The following is a 20,425-nucleotide window of genomic DNA, read 5'->3' on the forward strand; positions in this document are numbered from 1 at the left end:
TTTATGACTTCATTATCAGTCGTACACATGCAACTGTGGCGGTCCGGTCATTGAAAATCACATCTGAACCACGTTTCCAGGGCAAGAGCCATGGCTTAACATAATAGTGCTTTATATCCAGAAAAATGTGGACAAAAAAAAGCTTTTTTTTGACTTCACATTCGTCAGTCAGGAGGTAAAATAGGTTGTTCATGTTAAAATAATTAATTAGAACACATTTTCCAACACTGGTTACACTGTTACTAGAAAGCTTTTTGGAAAAAGTGTGCCTTTTCTTATTTTTCATCACAATGTGTCCACATATAACTCCAAATTAACAAAGGTAGGACTTTTTCAAAAGAGGATAAACGTTTTGGACTTACTTAGGGTCTGGAAGTTTATGATGGACACCAAAGAAAACCAAACGTAGAAATTTTATCAAAAAGTGAGTCAACAAATAATTACCGTAGTTCAAGGTGATCACACTTATGCATTCAGGTTATAGCATTTTTTTTGTTCTTCTTACAGATTTGTTTGTTTTTCAAATAAAATGTATTTTATATTTACAAAATATAAAATACAAAAGGATATTTACAAAATTTACAAAATGCTTTATCGCGATTGAGTCTGCAAGTCAGCTCTGTTGCAGAACACGAATGCTCTAACGTGTTACATAAAACGTAAAACAAGATAGCACAAACTCGCTCATAACAATGAGCACCTTCACAACAATCAGTGTTGAATAACACCCAGCCATTGTGCTCAGTTATGAAACCAATTCTTCCATTGTCTCAGAGAGAAAACAATTGAAATCTGGGTCAGTGGGGTACAGGGAGAAGAGGCTCCCAACATTTCTGCACAGGGAGACACTTGAGCTCCTTGACAATAGTCGAGCAGAAGCGTTTCGACTGCATGTGCTCCTTCAACTGGTCATTGTTGTTAACTAAATCCCTCAAGGCCGCAACAATCCCATTAGCCGCCATTTGATTCACGTTAAACATCATTAAATGAATAAATGCATTTAAACAAGGGAGTGTGAACATTGGTTTGGTGGAGAAGATGTTGGAAAGAGTATCTGTTTGTCAGTTTTGAAAATAAATGTTTGAGTATGCATGTCAAATATTAAATTATATTTCAATGCATGAAAGAAGACATAATAAAACACTAAACATTTGCTTTATACCACCTTTATAGGGATACCTCAGGGTTGCATGAGAATCTACAGCATAACTTCTGTCCTTCAGCCACTAGAGAGCAGATTCATCCTGGCTCTTTAATAGTAACTTCTAATGATACTTGTATTTGACAGGGTTTAAATGTATTTGTTTGTTATTCAGAAATCAAAAAAAGGAGAATCATGCTTTTCTGTTTTTTTGTTTGTTTGTTTTTTGCACCAGAAGTAACTAATTTTGCTTCTCACTTTGACGTTTGCCTCAGTTACGCAACTAGACATGATAGAGCTCAGGTGCTTCTATGTGGAGTTTAATACAAAAAGAAGAGATTTTCACAATCATCTAAAGAAGATTTTGTTTTCTCAAATGTTATTGAGAAAACAATCACAATATTTCAATCACAATATTTCAGAATCATCTCTTAATGTTTTCATTTAAGAACTGGTAACTATGCTGGTAACTATGCTAGCTAGTACTTATTTCTTTACCAGTATCTTTTGGGTAGCATTTAGATTCACAAACACAGAAAATATTTTGAGAAATTTCCTTGCAGCATTGAACTTCCTTTTGAGTTGGGGAAAAAGCACAGGATGGTTCAGTCTGGTTCCTCGAAAGCACCATGTCTAGGGAACTGAAATAGGAATATGATGACATAAAGAGATTTTGGTTCGTTATTAACAAGCTGCTCCTGATTTGCAAACACTGACATCTAGTGTTACAGCTGCTACTTTCACTCATTTGGGAGAAAATTCATGTCCTCTTGAAGTTACGGTTTTTCCGGATTGCTTTCGTGCAGCTGTCAACCTAAACTCCACATTTTCAAAACAGTGAACGGCGTTGTGAATTCTGGGCAAACACCTCTACTTTTCTCTCTTTTCTGTCCAAAGAACGTAAATCCAGAGGAAACTTTGAAAACCTAATTTATGCTTCAATATTCTATTTTAGAAAATAAGGGCTTTCTGACGGCAACTATTACTACCAAGTACAACTTAGCATGCTGACTCAGGCCAGTAGAAAATGAAATGGGGTTCCATATTGTGAAAAAAGGGACGGTGGTGTCATGGTAAATATCCATCCATCAGTCAACTATCTTCTTTCCCTACAGGTTAGAAGATAGTTGTGTAAATATGATCCATTCAAATAGCTGGCAAAATTATTTATTTTATTCTATTTATTGCATTTTTTCTGAGAAGTGAAGAATGTAACTTTGGAATGAATTCACACCCACTTCTAACCTAGATAAGGGTTTTAAATGATTTTGGGAAAAAAAAAATGCCGCCTCCCCTCCCCTCTCAAACATAAATATGCAGGAAGTGATTCAAAACAGCTGTCAAATGGAGGAAGAATTGTTCATTTTTGCCATCATTCTCCAGTTTATTCATATTTTTCCAAAAAAGGAAGGCTGAAATGGAGGAAAAAAGTAAAGGAAAAACAATTCAAAGTGGACCCAGAAATCAAAAGAGGCCACATGGTGGCAGAATGGGACAGAGATCGGAAATATTAATGGCTCTATCAGCCTGTCTGACAAACGCACAGCCACCCAAAAAACAGAACATTTTAGTAATCAAAGAATTTATGTTACACCCAAATTACCTTCTACTTTGTCAAAAAAAAAAGGAAAATACAGCGGCACCATATGACTGTAGCTCAAGACGAAAACAACACAAACATCAAAACAGAATCCTGAGTGCTTCACTGAGGGATGACTTCCATCATTCTGACCTTTCCTGAACTCTTTTTCTCTTTGCATCCGGCTGCCTCACTCGGGCACAAAAAGCATCTGCAGGAGTTACAGAAAACAAATCAATCCAATGAAAATAAATAACATCCAAAAGAAATACCATTTTATTAAGAGAAAACAACTAAGTGTTGTACATAAAAGGTGCAACATGAGTGAGAAAACACAGTTCAACAATAAATGACAGGGAAATTTCATACACATTAAAAATCAACTTGCAGCCAAGCAAAGCCTTGATTATCTTCGTACTCCCGTCTCTATACTTTTGCGCTGCACTGTGCTGGGTTGAAGCCATTAAAGTGGAGACAGAATGTCTAAAATGCTGTTGGTTTCACCTATCCCTGCCTGCTGCTGTCTGACTGACCTGTTGGAAGAGGCTGAACACACCCCCATCCCCACCCCTCCTCTCCTTTCTGTAGCCAAGCCATTAGCCATGAATTATGGTGCTGCTACCATCACGGCCAATTGTCTGGACGAAACGCAGACTCTGCCTGACTTACCGCTGTGTGTTAGCTTGTGCCTGAGCAGCAGGTTCAGGATCATAGTTTTTTTTTTTTAACAGCTCCTCGGTTCAGGACACATGCAGGTAAGCAGATGACTTTTATTAACATAAAAAAGTAGGTTTATGCACGGCTATGAGTGTCGATTATAGTTTTTGTTTTTTTTTCATTTGTCAGAGTCCTCTAAACTGGCAACAAATTCTGTAAATTTTATAGAGTCCACAGATGGAAGATAGACAAGTGTCCAATTTGTCTCATGTGAATTGGAAAGATGGCTTCTGATTCTCAGATTTGCTTTAACAACTGACTTTCCTAACGCAGGACTGCTAGTAAATTTGTAGAGAGAGAGGGACATCGAAAGAGAGAGTGGAGAGAGCAGCATCCCTAAGCAGGAAAAACTCTCCTAACATATAACCAGGAAACCTATAGAAGCTGATGCGATGGCGGAGTGATGCAGAGAACCGACATTGGTGCACATCATCCTACATTGCACTGAGGAGTGGAGTAAGTGTTCACCAGTGGTTTTATTTGCTTTTTATGTAGGGTTTGTAAGAGGCATTAGGCAACTGCAGAGTTTTTCAGCCCTCACTGTTGGTCAACAATGCAAGGCAAACATCAGACAAATTAATTAAAGCTCGCAGTGTAAATACAGAATATTTACTCTGTGGGACCTGCTTGTAGTCTACTTATGTGTAGTTTGTATATGTGCCAGTAATTTCTATAAAAAAAAAATATTGGCACATAATGCAGATAACCCAGTCACATTTTGGAAACATATATGTTTCAGTAAATACAGTTATTTGGAGGGGAGTGGAAAAGTAAATGTCTGACAGAGATTTCTATTTCAGACAAGTGAATAAGTGGAATAAGTACAAAAATATTTTTTCAAATGGTGATTTTATTTATTGAGAGAAAGAAAAGTCGACATACTAACCTGGGATTCTGTGAAAAGATAGATAATTGACCCTACAGGTAAATTATCAATTAATTTTGATTAACCACATTTTTTATTGTTCATTTCAAAATCCACACTCAGACCTTGTAACTTCAAGAGCTTTATCATTATATCGCTAAAACAGTACCTTCCTGACAACACAAAGTAGGTTAAAATAACTCAAAAAGCAACACATCACAAAAACCTGTCAGCTCAGAAATGATTACAGGGATATTTGTAAGCCATTGGGACGTCAGCAAACCACAGAAAACCATTACCCACAAAAAAAAACATTGAACAGTGGTGAAGCTCTAAGTCCGCATCAATGACTCATCCGATTTAACTCAATTTTGTTTATTTACGTAGCTCCGATTAGCAGCAAATCAATTCAAAGTCAGTTTGATGCTTTACAATTTGATTCTAATTTTTAAACACTGCAGTCAAGTTTAGTTTATTTTGCCAACTGATGAAACCTTCAAAGGAAATCCAACCAGTCGCATCGAGTTCTTGACTTTGCAGCAATCTCTTATCCTGATAGTACATTTGGCAACAGTGGAAAGAAAAACGCCCCTTTAACAGGAAAAAATCACCAGCAAAGCTTGGGTCAGAAAAAAGAACATCATGCTGACAGTCAAAGTTAAAGGTGGTGTGATTCTCCAGAGCTGCTTTTCTTTTTTAAAGTATCTGGACAACTTGCCATTGGCTAAAAAATATTTTAAAATTTTTAAAAATGGAGTGGCCTAGTCAAAGTCTAGACAATAATTTGACAGAAATATTAACTTAAAAAGAGGATATTCAAATTTGAAAACTGTAATGTGTGGCCAAATTAAAACAATTCTGCAAGGCGGAGTGAGTCATGTCATTGCAAAAACTTGCTTTTTGATTTGTTATTTACCAGGTGTTGTTCCAAACACTCGATGGCAGAACCAGTTCTTAAAGGAATGTCTGATATTACTTTTTTTTATTTTTTTTTATGAAACTGTGATCTTGTTCATTTTATGAAACTGTTACTTAAGAAAATGTATAAACAGAATACATTTTAAGGGAGCAAATACTCTTTCACTGCTCTGTAAGTTACTTTATTAAAATACATAGCTGAGCTGGTCACAGTCTTAGTTATTTCTTTGTAAGTACACTTTTTATTTGTTTCAAACATAAATAATTATTGTATGTGCTTATTTATCTGCCACATAATCACAACCACTAGAAGATGTAATCATCCTTCAAGTATTCATCGCTTCATCGTGCAACTCAGAGAGCCGAGGTACCTCACAGCATCAAATCGTCTTTTGCAACTTTCTAACAGCAGCAGCAGTTCGCTGCACTTTAACAAACCAGGCATTTATTAGCTTGTTATGAGCTGAGAGAGCAGTAGCCAGATGGTTGCTGTTGATCTTGTTACAAAGGTAGATGTGAGAAGACCATTACTTGGTTCACAGTAAACACACACACCACTGAGCTGTTAATCTGCACACCCATCTCAGCACCTGTTGCTCCTGAAGATGTTAAGTGGCAGATAATCCTGAATTATTCTGTACACATCGACTAAGTTTGTGCATATAGGAGTTAAGAGTGAAGTTGAGACCATATTTGCAGGGACACATGGGTTTGCATACTAACAGACCACTGATGCATAGGGTAATAAGTGAAGAACGTTAATGATTGACCAAACCTGTTCTGCACAATCTGTCAGAGGCGGTTGCTAAGAGCTGCAGGACAGGTGACAGGATGGTTGCATGTTCAACAGACAATGTGTGCTTATATAAACCATCCTGGCCTGCATATAAATGTCAAAAGTGATCTTGTTCATTTTTTATGCTCCCAGCCTGTTTCCGATGAACAAAGATTGTCGTGATTGTTTGATGAGTGAAAATGACAGACTTTAAATGCAAGCTCACATAGTTCTCCCCTTCTGTATCTCTGAGCTCTGTGGCTGTATTTCAGTGCTTTCAGCGCATTGAAGGTTTTTCTGATACTGAAGAAACATGGTGGGCCTGAGAAACCGTTCCACCTGGGAACCGTTGTTGCTAAAGGCCTCATGCATCAAGTCTTGTGCCAATGGTTGCTCCATGGGCATCACTGCACAACTCACGTATGCCAATGCCGACACAGAGTCTGTGGAAGGTGAGTTTTCGGTAAAGCTCTTAAAGCGAAGGTTTGTGTTGCAGTAGTTTTTTCTAAGTTTTATGGGGAAATAAGATATTTTGTAATTTAAAAAGAGACTTTTCCAGAAATATCTGCTGGAAATTCAAAGAAATAAGTAGAGATGTAAGTTCAGATCCCTGAGGAAAACCGCAGATATGCTTGGTCCTTTAAGATCACGTCTTTTAATGCAACAAAGTTTGCTTTACTGAAAAACGAGTCATTTCTTTAAGTAAAAACCTCAGCAGTTTGAGTTGTCTCACATTGCTGTGCTTTTTTTTTTAACTTCATGTATTCACAGTTCAGCTCGCAGGATTTGCCAAGAGATTCTCTCACAACCCGGCATTGCTGTCTCTCTGTGTTCAGGTGTGTTTGTGTACCCTCTTGAGGAAAAGGAGGTCGTGGTGGGATTTGAGGCCATGATTGCAGGGCGGCTGGTGGGAGTGCAGATCCAGAGCAGAGGAAAGCTGAAGGACTGCTGCTTGGAGTGCTGCCCTGGATCTGGTCTTGATGGACACTACGGGAGCGGCCAGGAGTGGAGCTGCTGCTGCGGGATGTCTGGCCTGGACATGCAATGCACCAACGGTGAGGACGAGAGAGAGACCGTGAAAGACGGATCAATTTATGTGGTTGTCATAAAAGAAATGTTAGGGATCCGTTGAAGGTGGTTTTTAGTTGCATATTGTAATTAACCAAAATAATTTTCAAACAGACATAAATAATTCTATTTTGATTTATCCAGATTTGATAAGATCTAAACAAGCCGTCTCTTTGCTTGTTGCTGAAATAATTAGCAATACAACTCCAAATAGAGTGAAATTCCATGTTTCCTGTAATTGTAATGCCACATTGTGAGTTGTTTTGTTTTGTTGACTGTACTGCTTATTTTTCCTTCAATTTGGTAAAGTCATCCAGTACCTTGTAAAAGAAAAACAGCACCAAAGCATAATGTTTCCATCTCCATGCTTAGCTGTGGGGATTGTCTTCTTGAGTCAAGCTGATTCCAAAAAGTTTATTTAATTCATACTTTGTCTCAAGCTTTGTCTAAATCATTTGGATGTTCATTTACAAATGTGCCACTACAGCAAGATTTCCATTTTTCAAAGCATACCTACTGCGCTTCAGTCGGGTTTCTTTAAGACTGTGGTCCAAACTGCCTTAGCATCATTACCAAACTTCTCTCTTTTGGTTACGAACCCGTCCTTCACTGCATGCTCCAAGATCTTTCATGAAAGGTGACTGACGGTCACTTTAAGATACTTCCTAATAATCAAACCAACACTTGTCACCTTTTCCCCAAGCTGCTTGCCGACCAGTTTTGCGCCCCATTCTGGTCTTGTGCAGATTTTGCCTCTGAAATACTCAGGTCTTTATTCTTGGTGGTGGAGAGATTAAAAATGACAAGACCGTTTCTGTGGACCTGAATATTTTATCGATGTCAGTATTTTGATCCAAGGACACCTGATTTTGGATGAAGACCTGGAAAGAACCACATTCATTGTAGGTTGTGGAGTCATTGGCCCTATGGACATAGTGTCCGTCATCATCAGCACCACTCTAGAACTCCCTACTATGGAAAACGGAGCTATCCGTATCGTCTACCCAACGCTGCTTACTCCGGTTGTAACCGGCCAGTTGACTGCAAGCAAAAGTGAAAATGGAGGAAAGTCTGAGGAAACTGGGTAATTATATTTGCTTGTTTCTACAATGTGAATAAAAAAAAATTAATAGGTGTGTCATGGATTGATAACTTGTATAAGTAATTTCTTGTTTTAGAGCAACCAGCTGTTTCGGTGCTACTTCAGGGAAGCAGGATCGGGCTTCAGACTCTGAGCAGCAGTGCTCTCATGGCCTCTTTTCCAGTCCTGCTGTCAATCTGGCACCGTATGAACTCAGCTTCCAGCTGCTGGTCAGAGGCGCCTGTCTGCTGGCTGGTACTGTCTCGTCTTCTGAAATAAGTTTGATTCTGTAGTTCTTGACTAAATGATTATGAAATGCTGGAACAGGAGCTTACAATTTAATGATTGAGCTGCAGAGGAAAAACCTGAGTCGCAACATAGCCAACGCAAAAAAAATGTGAAGCATAAAGAGGAAAAAGATTAGCTAGGAAAATCTTTCCCTGCAAATTCTGACTAAATTACCTTGAAGCATTTATTTACACCCTTTGATTTCGTCTCATATTTCATCATGCTACCTGAAAACGGAACCACACTCTTGAATTCAGCCTTACACACTGAATCAGAAATAAAATGCATTGCATACCAACTGCCTTGAGAAATCCCCTTTCTAACAAGTAGTACTTGTGTGTAATTTAATCTTATCAATCAATCAATCAAATTTTATTTGTATAACACATTTCAGAAGCAAGGCATTTCAAAGTGCTTTACATAATTAAAATAAAAACAGCAAGTGACATTGAATAAACAGTGAGAAAGAGAAAGAGATTTTGAAAAAAAAAAAGATTAAAAAAGATAAAAACATTAAAACCTGCACCCCTTTTAGGACTTCAGTTAAACGTCGTTTAACTGGGACTCTAACCCTCTGGGACTTTAGTCAAAAATACCGTTTGACTAAAGTCAAACAAATACATCTGTTCTATGAAGGCTTCAATTGTTTGTTAGGGAGTATTGGTGAACAAATATCATCAAAAAGCTGTGGAGAAATTTAAAGCAAGGATATAAAATAATAATCCATCCTTTGAACATCTCTCAGGAGACTTTTTAATCCATCTTCTAATCACCAAGAGATGGTGATTAGACAACTTCAAGGAGAGAGACTGAGCAAATTCCACAAGAAGAGCGGAATATCTTAATAGGACAATTATTATTCATTTACTCCATAAATCTGGCTCTAATGTAAGAGTAGCGAAGTCTGTTACAGGCTATGCTGAGGACACAGCAAACATCTGGAACAAGGTGCACTGTTTAAATGATGCCAAAGTTAAACTTCTTGACCTACATACATAATACTGTGTGTTACTTCTGTTGATGGTGATTGTGTGATGCTTTAAAGGGACAACCTGGTAAAAGCTGGGCTGGAGATTCACTTTCCAGCAAGACAACGAGCATAAACATACAGCTAATGTTACAATAAAATGTTTTAGGTCAAAGGGTATTTATGTTTTCGAAAGTCAACTCACACTCCAAATCTTCATGCAATTGAGTATATGTGGCTAAACTTGATCCGACTAAGTATGAGCAATGTTGCATAGAGTGAACGGGCAACAATGTCCTTTTCTTGATGTGCAAAGATGGGAGAGGCATGCCACAGACGAGGTGAAGCTGTAAATTCAGCAAAATGTTCTAGAAAGTTCTTCAAAGTAGTAACTCCAAGGGACTGAAAGCAACACTGTCCAAGTTCTTATTGGTCAAAAGAAAAGAAAAAACAACTTTGATCTTCTCCCCATTCCATCCTTTTTTTGTTGGTCTACCATATAAAATCCCTCTACCCACCTCCTTCTCCATCTGAATATTTCAGCAAGGCACTGTATGTCCACTAAAATAATCATCATCATAATTTTGTTTCTCCTTGATGACACTTTACCTTGCTTTAGGCTTGGAGAGCCCTACACATGCCCTGAGAGCAGATGCAGATCCTAGTGCCCAAAGTGCATCTGCCACCTATATTACTTTGGCTCAGGAGCATCCATATGATAGACAAATAGAGATAATATTGCACCTCAGTGGTGAGTAAAGACAATCTGCCAGTGAAATGTTTGGAAACACATCCTGACTTATGAGCACCAGGCTATCTTTTTAAATGCATCATCCTTTCACAGAACCTCACAGTCCATTGGTCATCCTGGAGAAAGGCAGACTGTCCTTCAGCCAGTATGAACAACAGATCTGCTCTCGCCGGGATTACATTCGATACACGCGCAAAGACTCAGAACCTGAGAGAAGGGTAAGATATTCTTACAAATGTTTTTTTAAATCTCTTTTACATGTTTATCTTATGTCCATCTAACCTGCATGCGCTAACTTTGCTGTCGGGAAGCTGGAGTACATCCGTAGACGATACCACAAAGACATCATCTGCAGCCCCGTCCTCATGCTCAACTTCTGTCCTGACTTACTGTCCGAGCCTCTGGAGCTGCACAAAGCCACCAGAGAGTTGCTGTTCCTAATCGATCGCAGCGGCAGCATGAGTGGCACTAAAATACAGCGTGTGAAGGTCAGATGCACTGACAACTGCCAGAAAGTAGTTTATTTTAGGTTTTGAGGTGGAATATGTCTTGATGTCACGTCAAATGTTTTGCTTTCCCAGGAAGCCATGGCAGTGGCCCTGAAGAGTCTACCCACTGGTACGATGCTCAACATAGTTGGCTTTGGGACCACCATCAAGCCTCTGTTTACCTCCAGCAAGCTCTGCACTGATGTTAGTTTTACACAGTGATGTTTGTTAGAAATGTTTCCTATCAGTGTCTTATTTACCAGGTCAGTCGCATTAATTAGCAAACCCAAGTCAATATATTTAGTCTTCACATAAATTAATATTCTACTGTGGGCTATCTTCAAATCCAACCTTTATTCTCATTAAGTTGTCCTGGTGGATAAATGGTTTGTTTTCTGGAGACAGGATTTGATTTACCCATTAAAGAATTGGGCTGAAATTACAGTTTGGCTTGCGACTAAAATTCTCAGTGTGAGATTGTCCCACAGCGGTAAATATGAATATATTTAAAAGTTTTAAAGCTTTACAACAACTTCACTAGAAGGGGCAATGACCTTCACTCTAAGCCTGTAAGATGCAGACAGTGAGTTTACAAGATTGCAAATCCATCCCGTGTTAAAAAAAAACATGTCGTAAATTCTTCTTTTTTATACGAGAACATACATGCATCATTTAGTTCTTGTAACCTGAATGTCGATGTTGTTTAACCTCGCTGGACGATCTGTGCTGCTCTCCAATCTGGCCACAGGGTTTCTTGTTGGGTTGCCTTAGTAGCAGAGTATCAGGTTTAATCCAGACCAGGGACTGGAAGGACAAACAGTCTTTGCACATTCTCCACACCATATGGTGGCCTTTCATGCATTTTCACTCGAGATGTCCTTCTGGCTCCTGTTCTACCAGGGATGTTTCTTCTACAGTTTGTTCTAAAGCAGGTGCTAAGCTATATGTGTGTGCTGTCTTTTTCAGAGAGGGTCTGATTCGATTATTTTTTCCCGTAGGTTAATATGACCGTTTAACATCAAACAATAAAACAGTTTAATTTGCTGATTGTTCTGGCAGTTAGTTGGAACAGGTGTCGTCTACTGCTTTACAACGAATCTGATTGCATCCATATTTTTTATGCGCTACATACATCCAGGTGACTCTAATGCAGGCCTATGAGTACATCCAGAGGATGAGAGCGGATATGCGCGGGACCAACCTTCAGGGGGCGCTGTCCTGGCTCTACCAGCAGCCCATGCAGCGTTCATATCCACGGCAGGTCTTTATCATCACTGACGGCTCCATCAGCAATGTGGCTAAGGTGCTGGAGTTGGTTCGCAGAAACACATGTGCTGGCAGGTACGGAAACCGTGTGCGAACATGGAAAGGAAAACAAGGTTTCAATGAGGGCGTATTATGTCACACTGTCGAAAATTCACAGTGGACAACAGGTGAGATGACGGAATTATTGTGGAGATAGAGAAATAAAAAACAAAAATGTGGGACACATATTGCGGAATTGAGCTGAGAAAGTGAAAAAGGAAAATAAATAAATAAATAAATCGGCCCCGCCCAGTAATCCCGTTAAGTGCTCTGCTCTGCAGTAAGAGTCACGCCCATCAATTTCCCCCATGCAGAATAACTCCATTTCTACCTCATTAGTATTCTCCTGGTGGACTGACTTTCTCCAAGGCATCTCAGCTGTGTCTTTGAAACGTATGCACTTGTTTGGTGTTCTTTATTCTCAAACCTGACTGACTGCAGTTAATATTGCAATCAGATGTGAGTGTGTGCCCGTTAGTTGTTTTAAAATCCAACTCTTTAATATCCGGATCGCCTCTCTAGATGCTTTGGCCTCGGCCTCGGTCCTCGAGCCTGCAGGAGACTCCTTCAGGGAATTGCCAAACTGACCGGAGGGACCACAGAGTTCTTCGGTGATGAAGAAAGACTCCAGCCCAAGGTCAACACCAGCACAGCACTGCCATCTTCTGGAGAAACATGAACCACACAGCAGCTACAGTTAAATTCTTGCTATTTTTTGTATCGACATGACATTTTCATCATCATATAACCGGTTAAATGTTTTAGATGACAATGGTTTTGGGCAGTTTCTTCAGAGTCAACTCGTACAAAAATGTCTTAAAACTAGAATACTATTAACTACAATAATAATAATAATAATAATAATAATAATAATAATAATAATAATAATAATAATAATAATAATAATAATAATAATAATACAAAAAAAAAAAAAAAAAAAACATTTGAGAAGAAAATAAAAGTAAAAACAGGGCAATGTGATTAAACGCAATGATGAATAATTTAATGCAAAACAGAAGTTAGTAATGAAAAAGTTCAGTGGAAATAATTCCACAGAATTGGTGTCTGACCAGTTGAGATTGTGGTGCTGTCAGAATACGATAGACTGAAAACCTCACGTTTTGACTACGGTCATTAGGAGAGCTGGTATTCATCTTGGTGCAGTGGACAAAACCGAATCCTGAACTTTTGTGATTTGGTTCTCAACTCTGTTGTAGTTAATCAAGTCTCTAAAGAAGGCCTTCGAACCTGTTCTGACGGACGTTCGGATTGACTGGTACCTGCCAGAGAACATGGAGGCCCTCCTTTCACCCAATGAAATTCCTCCTTTATACCCCGGAGATCGCCTAGTTGGATACTGCACTCTTTATGACATGACAAATTTCAAAGCAAAAAAGACAGAGGTATGGTGTCACGATTTGATTTGGAGTTTGACCTTTTGTACATTCACAGACTGAATGTTAGCTTGCTCTTTCACAGAAAAACAGAGTGAATACTTTCAGCACCCTATTTGTTAATTCATATACAATATATTTGCATAATATATGAATAATCCACTTCACAAGTAGACAAAAGTCTCTGTTGGTTCCACATATAATCCAAAGCAAACCTATTAATGTTTCTCATTGTAAGTCTGCACAATGGGAAGAAACCTCAAAAAGTAAAAATATGTTCATAAATTTTTCTTGTCCAGTGCCAAGAAAGGGACTCCAGAGGTGTGCACCGTGACTCCGTGGGTTCTGTTTTCACCCATTCAAATGATGAGCTGTCGCCACCTCCTTCATCTGAGCTCATGCCTGTGGTGACGCACTCCGACAGAACCGAGCTGGAGGAGGCTTTGAGAGAAATTTCAAGAGAAATTTCATCTGAGTTTTCTTGTGCCCGAGACACTGACCTTGGAATAAGCCCAGGTGACACACAGGTCACTAAGCTGATTTAGATCTGGAGACATTGTTCCCATGGTGTTTCACAGCTGTCTTTTTGTCCAAACCAGGTGTGGAGCTGGACTGGTCCAGCGATATAAGGCGGAGGATCCAGCAGAGCTCCTACATTCAGGAGCAGTACGTTCTCACTCACTGCTCCCTGAGCAGCGAGCGAAGTCTTCAGACACAGTCCCACGTACACATTCATGCCTCAAGCTCTGACTCTGCAGGTGGGGGCTTTCTTTCTGATACCCACTCCTCTGGTCCAGTATTGGAAACAGGGTCTTTACCACAAGGCCTTGAGAGGATGGTCCCTCCAGAGCCATCATCCTTATCTCGCTGGGCGGACCCAGCATGGCAAGAAAACCTTTCAGTGGAGACTCCTGACAACGTTGCTAAAAAGGTGAGAATAAAAGGATACGTTTTACCCATTATTAAATTAGATTGAGTGTCTAAACTTATTTTGGACTTCCTTCATTTTTGTTTTTGTGCCATCAGAATGGGCATCTGGATGGAGGCGAGGAGTCTCGAAGGAGACAAAAAGCATTAGCTCGTTCTACAATGGCGGCAAGGAGTTTTTCATCACCACAGGGTGAACTGGAAATGCATCGCCTCCGGAGAGCTCTTGAGAGGGTTTCCTTTGACCAGACTCTTGGAGGACGGTTGGATGAAAGTGATGGAGAAACGAGGCCTCCATCAAGAGGGACAGTTTCCCACAGAAGCCTGACTGACTCCAGTGAGTAAGAGAACACAAAAGATACTTTTCCTAATTCAGTTTCATTACATAGCGTTTAAACCAGATATCAATACGCAACTTTTAAAAATACATGTTTTGTTGTCTGAATATACAACATTAAATCATGTCAGATCTTTTCAGTGATCACTCCAAAACAATGACTTTATTGACCTTTAGTCACCTTTTAACAACTTGGGCAGTATATTTTGATTGATTGTCCATTTGAAAGACCCATTTGTACCCAAGGTTCATGGTCCTGACTGATATCTTGAGCTGTTTCTTTCAAATTTAAACACATTTCCTCATGATGCCATCTATTGTGTGAAGAACATTTGTCCATATTGTAGCAAAATATCCACACAATGCTGCAATGGACCCTTTTCTCTGTTGGATCCTCCAGACGGACTCCTGTTTCCTGCTTCGCCCCTGGACTGGGACAGCCTCACTGACCCAGAGTATCTATTTACTGCTGCTCAGCCTGAAGATCCTCCCCCAGGTCAGTGTCGCTCCATCATTCATGGTCTGCTGAGTGGCAAACCTGTGTCCTGGGAGGTTACTGTGGACATGGGACTTCTCTGGCCAACGGAAGACCAGGACACCACTGGGGTCAACGAATGTGGAATTGGTGGGGACGATGTAGGAAAGCCATGGGAGGAGATCATTCACCACCTGACGGCTCGCTCAGTAATAAGGGACTTTGAAAAGCTGGCAGAAAAAGAGAGCGAAACTGGACATGGTGATGATCGTTATACACACCATCAATGTCACATTTATTTCCGTGACAACGGAAATGAATGTGCTGTCACTTACATTTATTTCCGTTCAGGGTCAGGTAAACGGTATCGTATGAAGGCTATTCAGACAAGCAAGCACTGTAACATCATATGCATGTACACAGCCTTCACCATTACCAATGGCAGCCCAAGCAAAGGCTTGGCAGAGAGCACAGGCGTCCGAAACACAGGTATGTTCTGAAATTACATTGGCTATGAAAAGCTTCATGGTTTCACTTTTTGACAGTGTTGTTTGTACCAAATGTGCAATGCTTGAAGAAACAAACCCAAAAAGGCCTACAGATAAAATTGTAGAGGGTTCTTCTACACAGTGTTGGATTTCTATCCCTGTTCTTTCACTTCAAAATAATGAGCCATCTTGCATTGGTCTATCAAATAAAATTCCACTGAACATATCTGAGAGCAGAAGGGAGAAACAACCTGTTTGTTTCTGAATTAGCATTTGAATTAGACATGCTATAGGGTCATGAGTTATATGGGTAAAAAGACGAGGATCATGTTATAATTCAGATGCCAGATTGCTGGTTATGCTTTTGTTTGTGTAGGGATTCACTTGGGGAACAGGCAAACTTCTCAGCCTGGAGGTCGCAGGCAGAGGGTCTATTCTGCCGGTCTGGGAAGACGGCTAATCAGTGGCGAAAGTGAAGAGGCTGAAGACATCTGGAACTTTACAGGTAGACCACACCAAAAAGATACCAGCACCTACTTCTTTGAACCAAACTTTACATCAGTCTTTGAGTTTCTTTCAAATAGAGGTGACACTTCTGTAAGCTTACATCTTGGAATATTAGTGAATACTGACAACAATGGCGACACTCAGGGGACACTTCTCTTACTTCGCAAAACCGTCAGTCTAGGAAAATGCAAAATACATACATTTTTAAAGGTCTTTATTTCCATTCAGCACTACAGTTGTACCTGTCCCTTTTTTTCTACCTCAACACTACCTCAACAAGTGTAATATTGTCCTGCATGCTCAAGGAAAAACAGAAAATACAGTATGATTCATTTTTAAAGTAAAATTCCATTCTTCTAAAATATATAGATATTTTAGAATAAATCTAATATTTACACCATGTTTGAAACATTCTTGTTTAATGTTTTCCTTCAACAATCTTATCTCAGATACTGTTGGTGGATACTGTTCCATGGCTACTGTAACAACAGGGATGTCGTGCAATCGTTCACAGCGATCTATAGAGAGCAAGTCAATGGAGAGCTTCTTCAGTACCAGGTAAAGTTTATTTTCTAATCTCTGTGAAACAATATGTAAAATTCAGTGTAAGATAGGTGATAAAGGACTCATAAATGTAGGCCCTAAATAGACACCAGCACAAGTAACATTCTAGACACAATTATTTTGGTATCATTAATCATTTGCTGTTCAAGTCTCATTTTTTGGTTTTTGCAGGTTCCAGCTGGGTCGACTCAGGTCCTCTGTTTCATCCGGAAAGCAGGTTCCCCTCAAATCTCACTGTCTGTCAGCAGAGACCGACAAACAGCCAGAGAGTGAAACTCCAGACTACCAGCCCCTGGTGAGGTGGATCCACATCCAGCACAAGCCACTATATTTAGTTTTTATTGTTAAACATGGTGTAATTGTTAATGTATTAATGGCATTACATTCACATTGTTCTATGCTACTAGATTCTAGATACTACATACACGCTGAGCCAGAGACTGGTGCTCAGTGGTGTAAATTTCTATTTCCATGAAAATAAACATTGCATTTCCATTGGGAAGTCGAGCAAGTGTGAGGTCCGGTGTGCTGTTACTTACATTAAGTGAGGATTTTCAGAACCATGTCGTCTACTGGTGTTTATCTCCTTTGCTTTGTCAAGTCCAGTCAGTGCAATCATCTTCTCTACCAGTTAGACCAGTTTGGTTCCATTGAGAAGCTATTGATTGTAACTATTGACCTGTACTAGTCTGGTCAGCAAACGTGCCTGACTTGAACCCTGTAAAGAATCGATGGACGATTGTCAAAAGGAAGATGGAAGACACAGGAAGTAAAGGGTGCAAATCACAAACACCTGCTTTGTCAAGTTTGTCCACACAAAGAATTTGACTGAAAGTTAAAGTCTAACTAGTTTGTGTCTAGGGTGTGTGGGGACTGCAGAGGTGTTAGCTACCTTTTTTTTCTACAAGCCCTAGATGGAGAGAAGATCAATTCAGATTATCGTTTCTGCAAACCTAATTGTTTGTTGCAGTTTGAACCTGTCCTGTTTTGTGGGTGAGCCTCATAGTGATGGATGTGCACAAAGCGGACTGAATAAGGCCAGTGTGAACAATGACCAGCAGCTCCTCTAGCAGGTTTTGCTCCTTGAGTTGCCTTTGAAAGTACAGTCTCTGCTTGGCCTTCTTCTCATCTCAAGGTTGCTGTCAAAGCAACCTTTGCCTCTTTTATGTCAATATGAAAAGTACTGAGTGTATCTTCTTAACAGTATGTCCAGTGTGTCTTTTTCATTGGTCTTAAAACTAATTTATGGTCCTTTTCTTAGGTGCATTTACAACTTGCATCAGGGGCTTTTCTCCTGACGGCGATGTACTCAGAGTGTGTCCAAATCCCGCTGGACCGCCTCAAGAGAGCATCGCCTTACAGCCTTCACCGACGTAGCCTCAGCCCAGCCTTTCGCTGCACTTCTCCCAGCGCTCCCTCTTTGTCCACCTCTGCCAAACCTCCAGGTGCTCCCACGATTCACCACGTCACCTTTTCTCCTTCGTCCTGCTCTCTGGCCAAACCGGCTGCTCCTCCCTTCCACCACACTCCAGTAGACAACCCTTTGATTTTAGAGTCGAGGCTTCTGCGAAAGAATTTGTCAGACCGAGACCCTGTCACCTCTCCCCCTGATCTCCCGAGCTCTGAGGAGGGATCCTTGGAGCTGTCTATCGGCCCCTCTCACAGTCAAAGCCTTGGACAAGCGGACAGCGGCCGTGGTTCAGAGACTGATATATACGAGGGGACTTCAGCAGAGCTAGCAGACCTCCAGGATAGCAGCCAGTTGGCTCAGGAAGATATAGAAGGCTCCACCTGGGCCACCGCTGTCGCTCTGGCGTGGCTGGAGCACCGGTGTGCTGGCTACTTCATGGAGTGGGAGCTGGTGGCAGCGAAAGCAGATTTCTGGCTGCGCTGTCAGAAACTGCCAGAGGGAGTGGACCTTGCCGGGCTAAGAGGAGCAGCCAGACAGCTGTTTCTGCTGCTGCGCCACTGGGATGAAAACATCAAGCTCAACATGCTGTGTTATAACCCCAATAATATGTGAGACAGTCAGTTCAGAGGTACAAAAACAGATCTACAGACATGTGGAATAAATTAGGACACCCCAACTATTTTTTTTTAATTTATTTTGGTTTTAAGAACTGTTCACATGTTGATTTGTAATTAGCAAGAAATTTAGATGAAACAAAGTGTTTATAAGTAAACAAAAATGAAAATTGTTTTCCTCATGAAAGGAAATAAATGAGCTAAACACTAGAACATCCCTCCCACTAACAGCTACTCTTTGAACCTTGAAATGACTTCAGTCACTGCTTGTATCCACCTGCCAGTCTCTGACATTGCTCTGAGGAAAGTTTGTCCCACTCCTCACATTCAGTTGAGAGATGTTTGAGGGGTTTCAAGTCACTCCAAAATGTCTCACAAAAATCCAATCTGGACTTTGACTTTCCATTTCTTAATGGTTCTTGGTGAATTCACTGTTAATTTGGGTGGCACTGTCATTCTGTAAGGACCAGTTCTGCTTCGTCTTTAGTTTTTTATTTCTTATTCCAAGTCTTGCGTCCTCTGATTCGTGGTAGAATAATGGTGGATTCTGTAAGGGAGAGCTGCCATGTCCTGCAATAGGAAAGCATCCTCAAATAATGACACTTCCACCTCTGTGCTTCACATTTAATAGGTTATTTTCCTGAAAGGATGTTTGATTTCTGTCAAAAACATATTCTTTCTGATGCCCAAATACATTTCATGTAGACTTATCTGTCCGAAGAACATTATTCCAGAAGCCCTGGTGTTTATCTGCATTCTTCATTACCAAATTAAATCTGGCTTTCTGTTTTTATTAAGAGAGCAAAGAACACTTGTTTTCTCTTTTAACGACTCCCGTGAGGAAAACTTATGCCGTCTCACCTTTGTGTTCACTCTCACTTCAACAGACAGGATCTCACCAAACATAAATGACTGAGGTTTAAACTGGGAAAATTGCCTTGAAAATGTTACCTAACAACATTCCAGTCATTTGCACTTGAGAAAAAGTAATAAATGTGAGGCAGTCCTAATTCATTCCTAATCAGAAATTTTTTTATTTCATTTTGTATAAAATGTATTTCTTCTTTCTTTAGTTTCATCTTATGTATATTACTAGAATGATCTGATATGAAATATCCAGATACCCAAGCTCAATAGAAAGAGACATAGGCTGTTGTAGGGTGTCTTACTTTTTTCACGACTGGATAACAAAAGCTGTACTTTATCCAATCCAGCCCACTTTACAATAGTGACCTTTGATTATAAATTTGCTTTATGCAAACACAGGAATGCCTTGACCATCTGAATAAGCTTTTTGTAGTTTAGACTGTAGTTTAAAGTCTATGTTATTTTATGCCAAACAAAGAATCAGTCAATGATTGTCATGTTGGTTATTAGATAAACTGATGAAAGTTTAGCTCACACAATCGACGTAATGGAAGCTAAGCATTTGTTGTACTGTGTACAAAAGGAATAAAAGTTTCCATCTGTGTTTTATTTGTCTAAGTATTGCTGATATTAATTCCTGCAGTTACTACGAAGCCAAGTGTGCAAGATTGTGGTCCTTATCAGTCATGTGTTCTTGCTTTACCACAAAGATGGGTAGAAAATTAACAAAGCTCTAAACGCCAAGAAGCTAAATGATCAGCAATTTCCTTTTCTAAAATAAAATTGACCTGAGACAAAACATTAATAGTTTCTGTATTCTGAGTAATGCAAATGTAATGTGATCATTACATTTGCATTGTGCACTGGTAATCATTACTGTTTAAGGTTTATTTGCAGT

The 20,425-nt window shown here is 39.8% G+C and overlaps 1 protein-coding gene across 2 annotated transcripts; it reads left to right on the top strand.

Annotated features, from left to right (window-relative positions):
* Nucleotides 1–1,702: 1,702 nt before the first annotated feature.
* vwa5b2 (von Willebrand factor A domain containing 5B2) lies at nucleotides 1,703–20,131 on the top strand. 2 transcript variants are annotated; one of them, XM_081597864.1, is made up of 20 exons: nucleotides 1,716–6,447; nucleotides 6,832–7,050; nucleotides 7,922–8,147; nucleotides 8,242–8,399; nucleotides 10,019–10,150; nucleotides 10,244–10,368; nucleotides 10,462–10,638; nucleotides 10,732–10,842; nucleotides 11,777–11,979; nucleotides 12,466–12,580; nucleotides 13,161–13,346; nucleotides 13,637–13,853; nucleotides 13,937–14,268; nucleotides 14,364–14,601; nucleotides 15,002–15,337; nucleotides 15,428–15,565; nucleotides 15,941–16,069; nucleotides 16,521–16,629; nucleotides 16,807–16,930; nucleotides 17,897–20,131. In XM_081597864.1, the coding sequence occupies exons 1-20, from the start codon at nucleotides 6,309–6,311 to the stop codon at nucleotides 18,656–18,658; spliced, it is 4,176 nt and encodes a 1,391-aa protein (XP_081453990.1). In that variant the 5' UTR covers nucleotides 1,716–6,308; the 3' UTR covers nucleotides 18,659–20,131. The 2 variants fall into 2 exon arrangements, with proteins under 2 accessions (XP_081453989.1, XP_081453990.1); XM_081597863.1 differs by lacking the exons at nucleotides 16,521–16,629; nucleotides 16,807–16,930; nucleotides 17,897–20,131 and having other exon boundaries at nucleotides 1,703–3,893; nucleotides 6,268–6,447; nucleotides 15,941–16,483.
* Nucleotides 20,132–20,425: the final 294 nt, after the last annotated feature.

The sequence above is a fragment of the Poecilia reticulata genome, chromosome 17, assembly GCF_904066995.2.
Source record: "Poecilia reticulata chromosome 17, P_reticulata-male-v2, whole genome shotgun sequence".
In the NCBI taxonomy this organism is placed as follows: domain Eukaryota; kingdom Metazoa; phylum Chordata; class Actinopteri; order Cyprinodontiformes; family Poeciliidae; genus Poecilia; species Poecilia reticulata.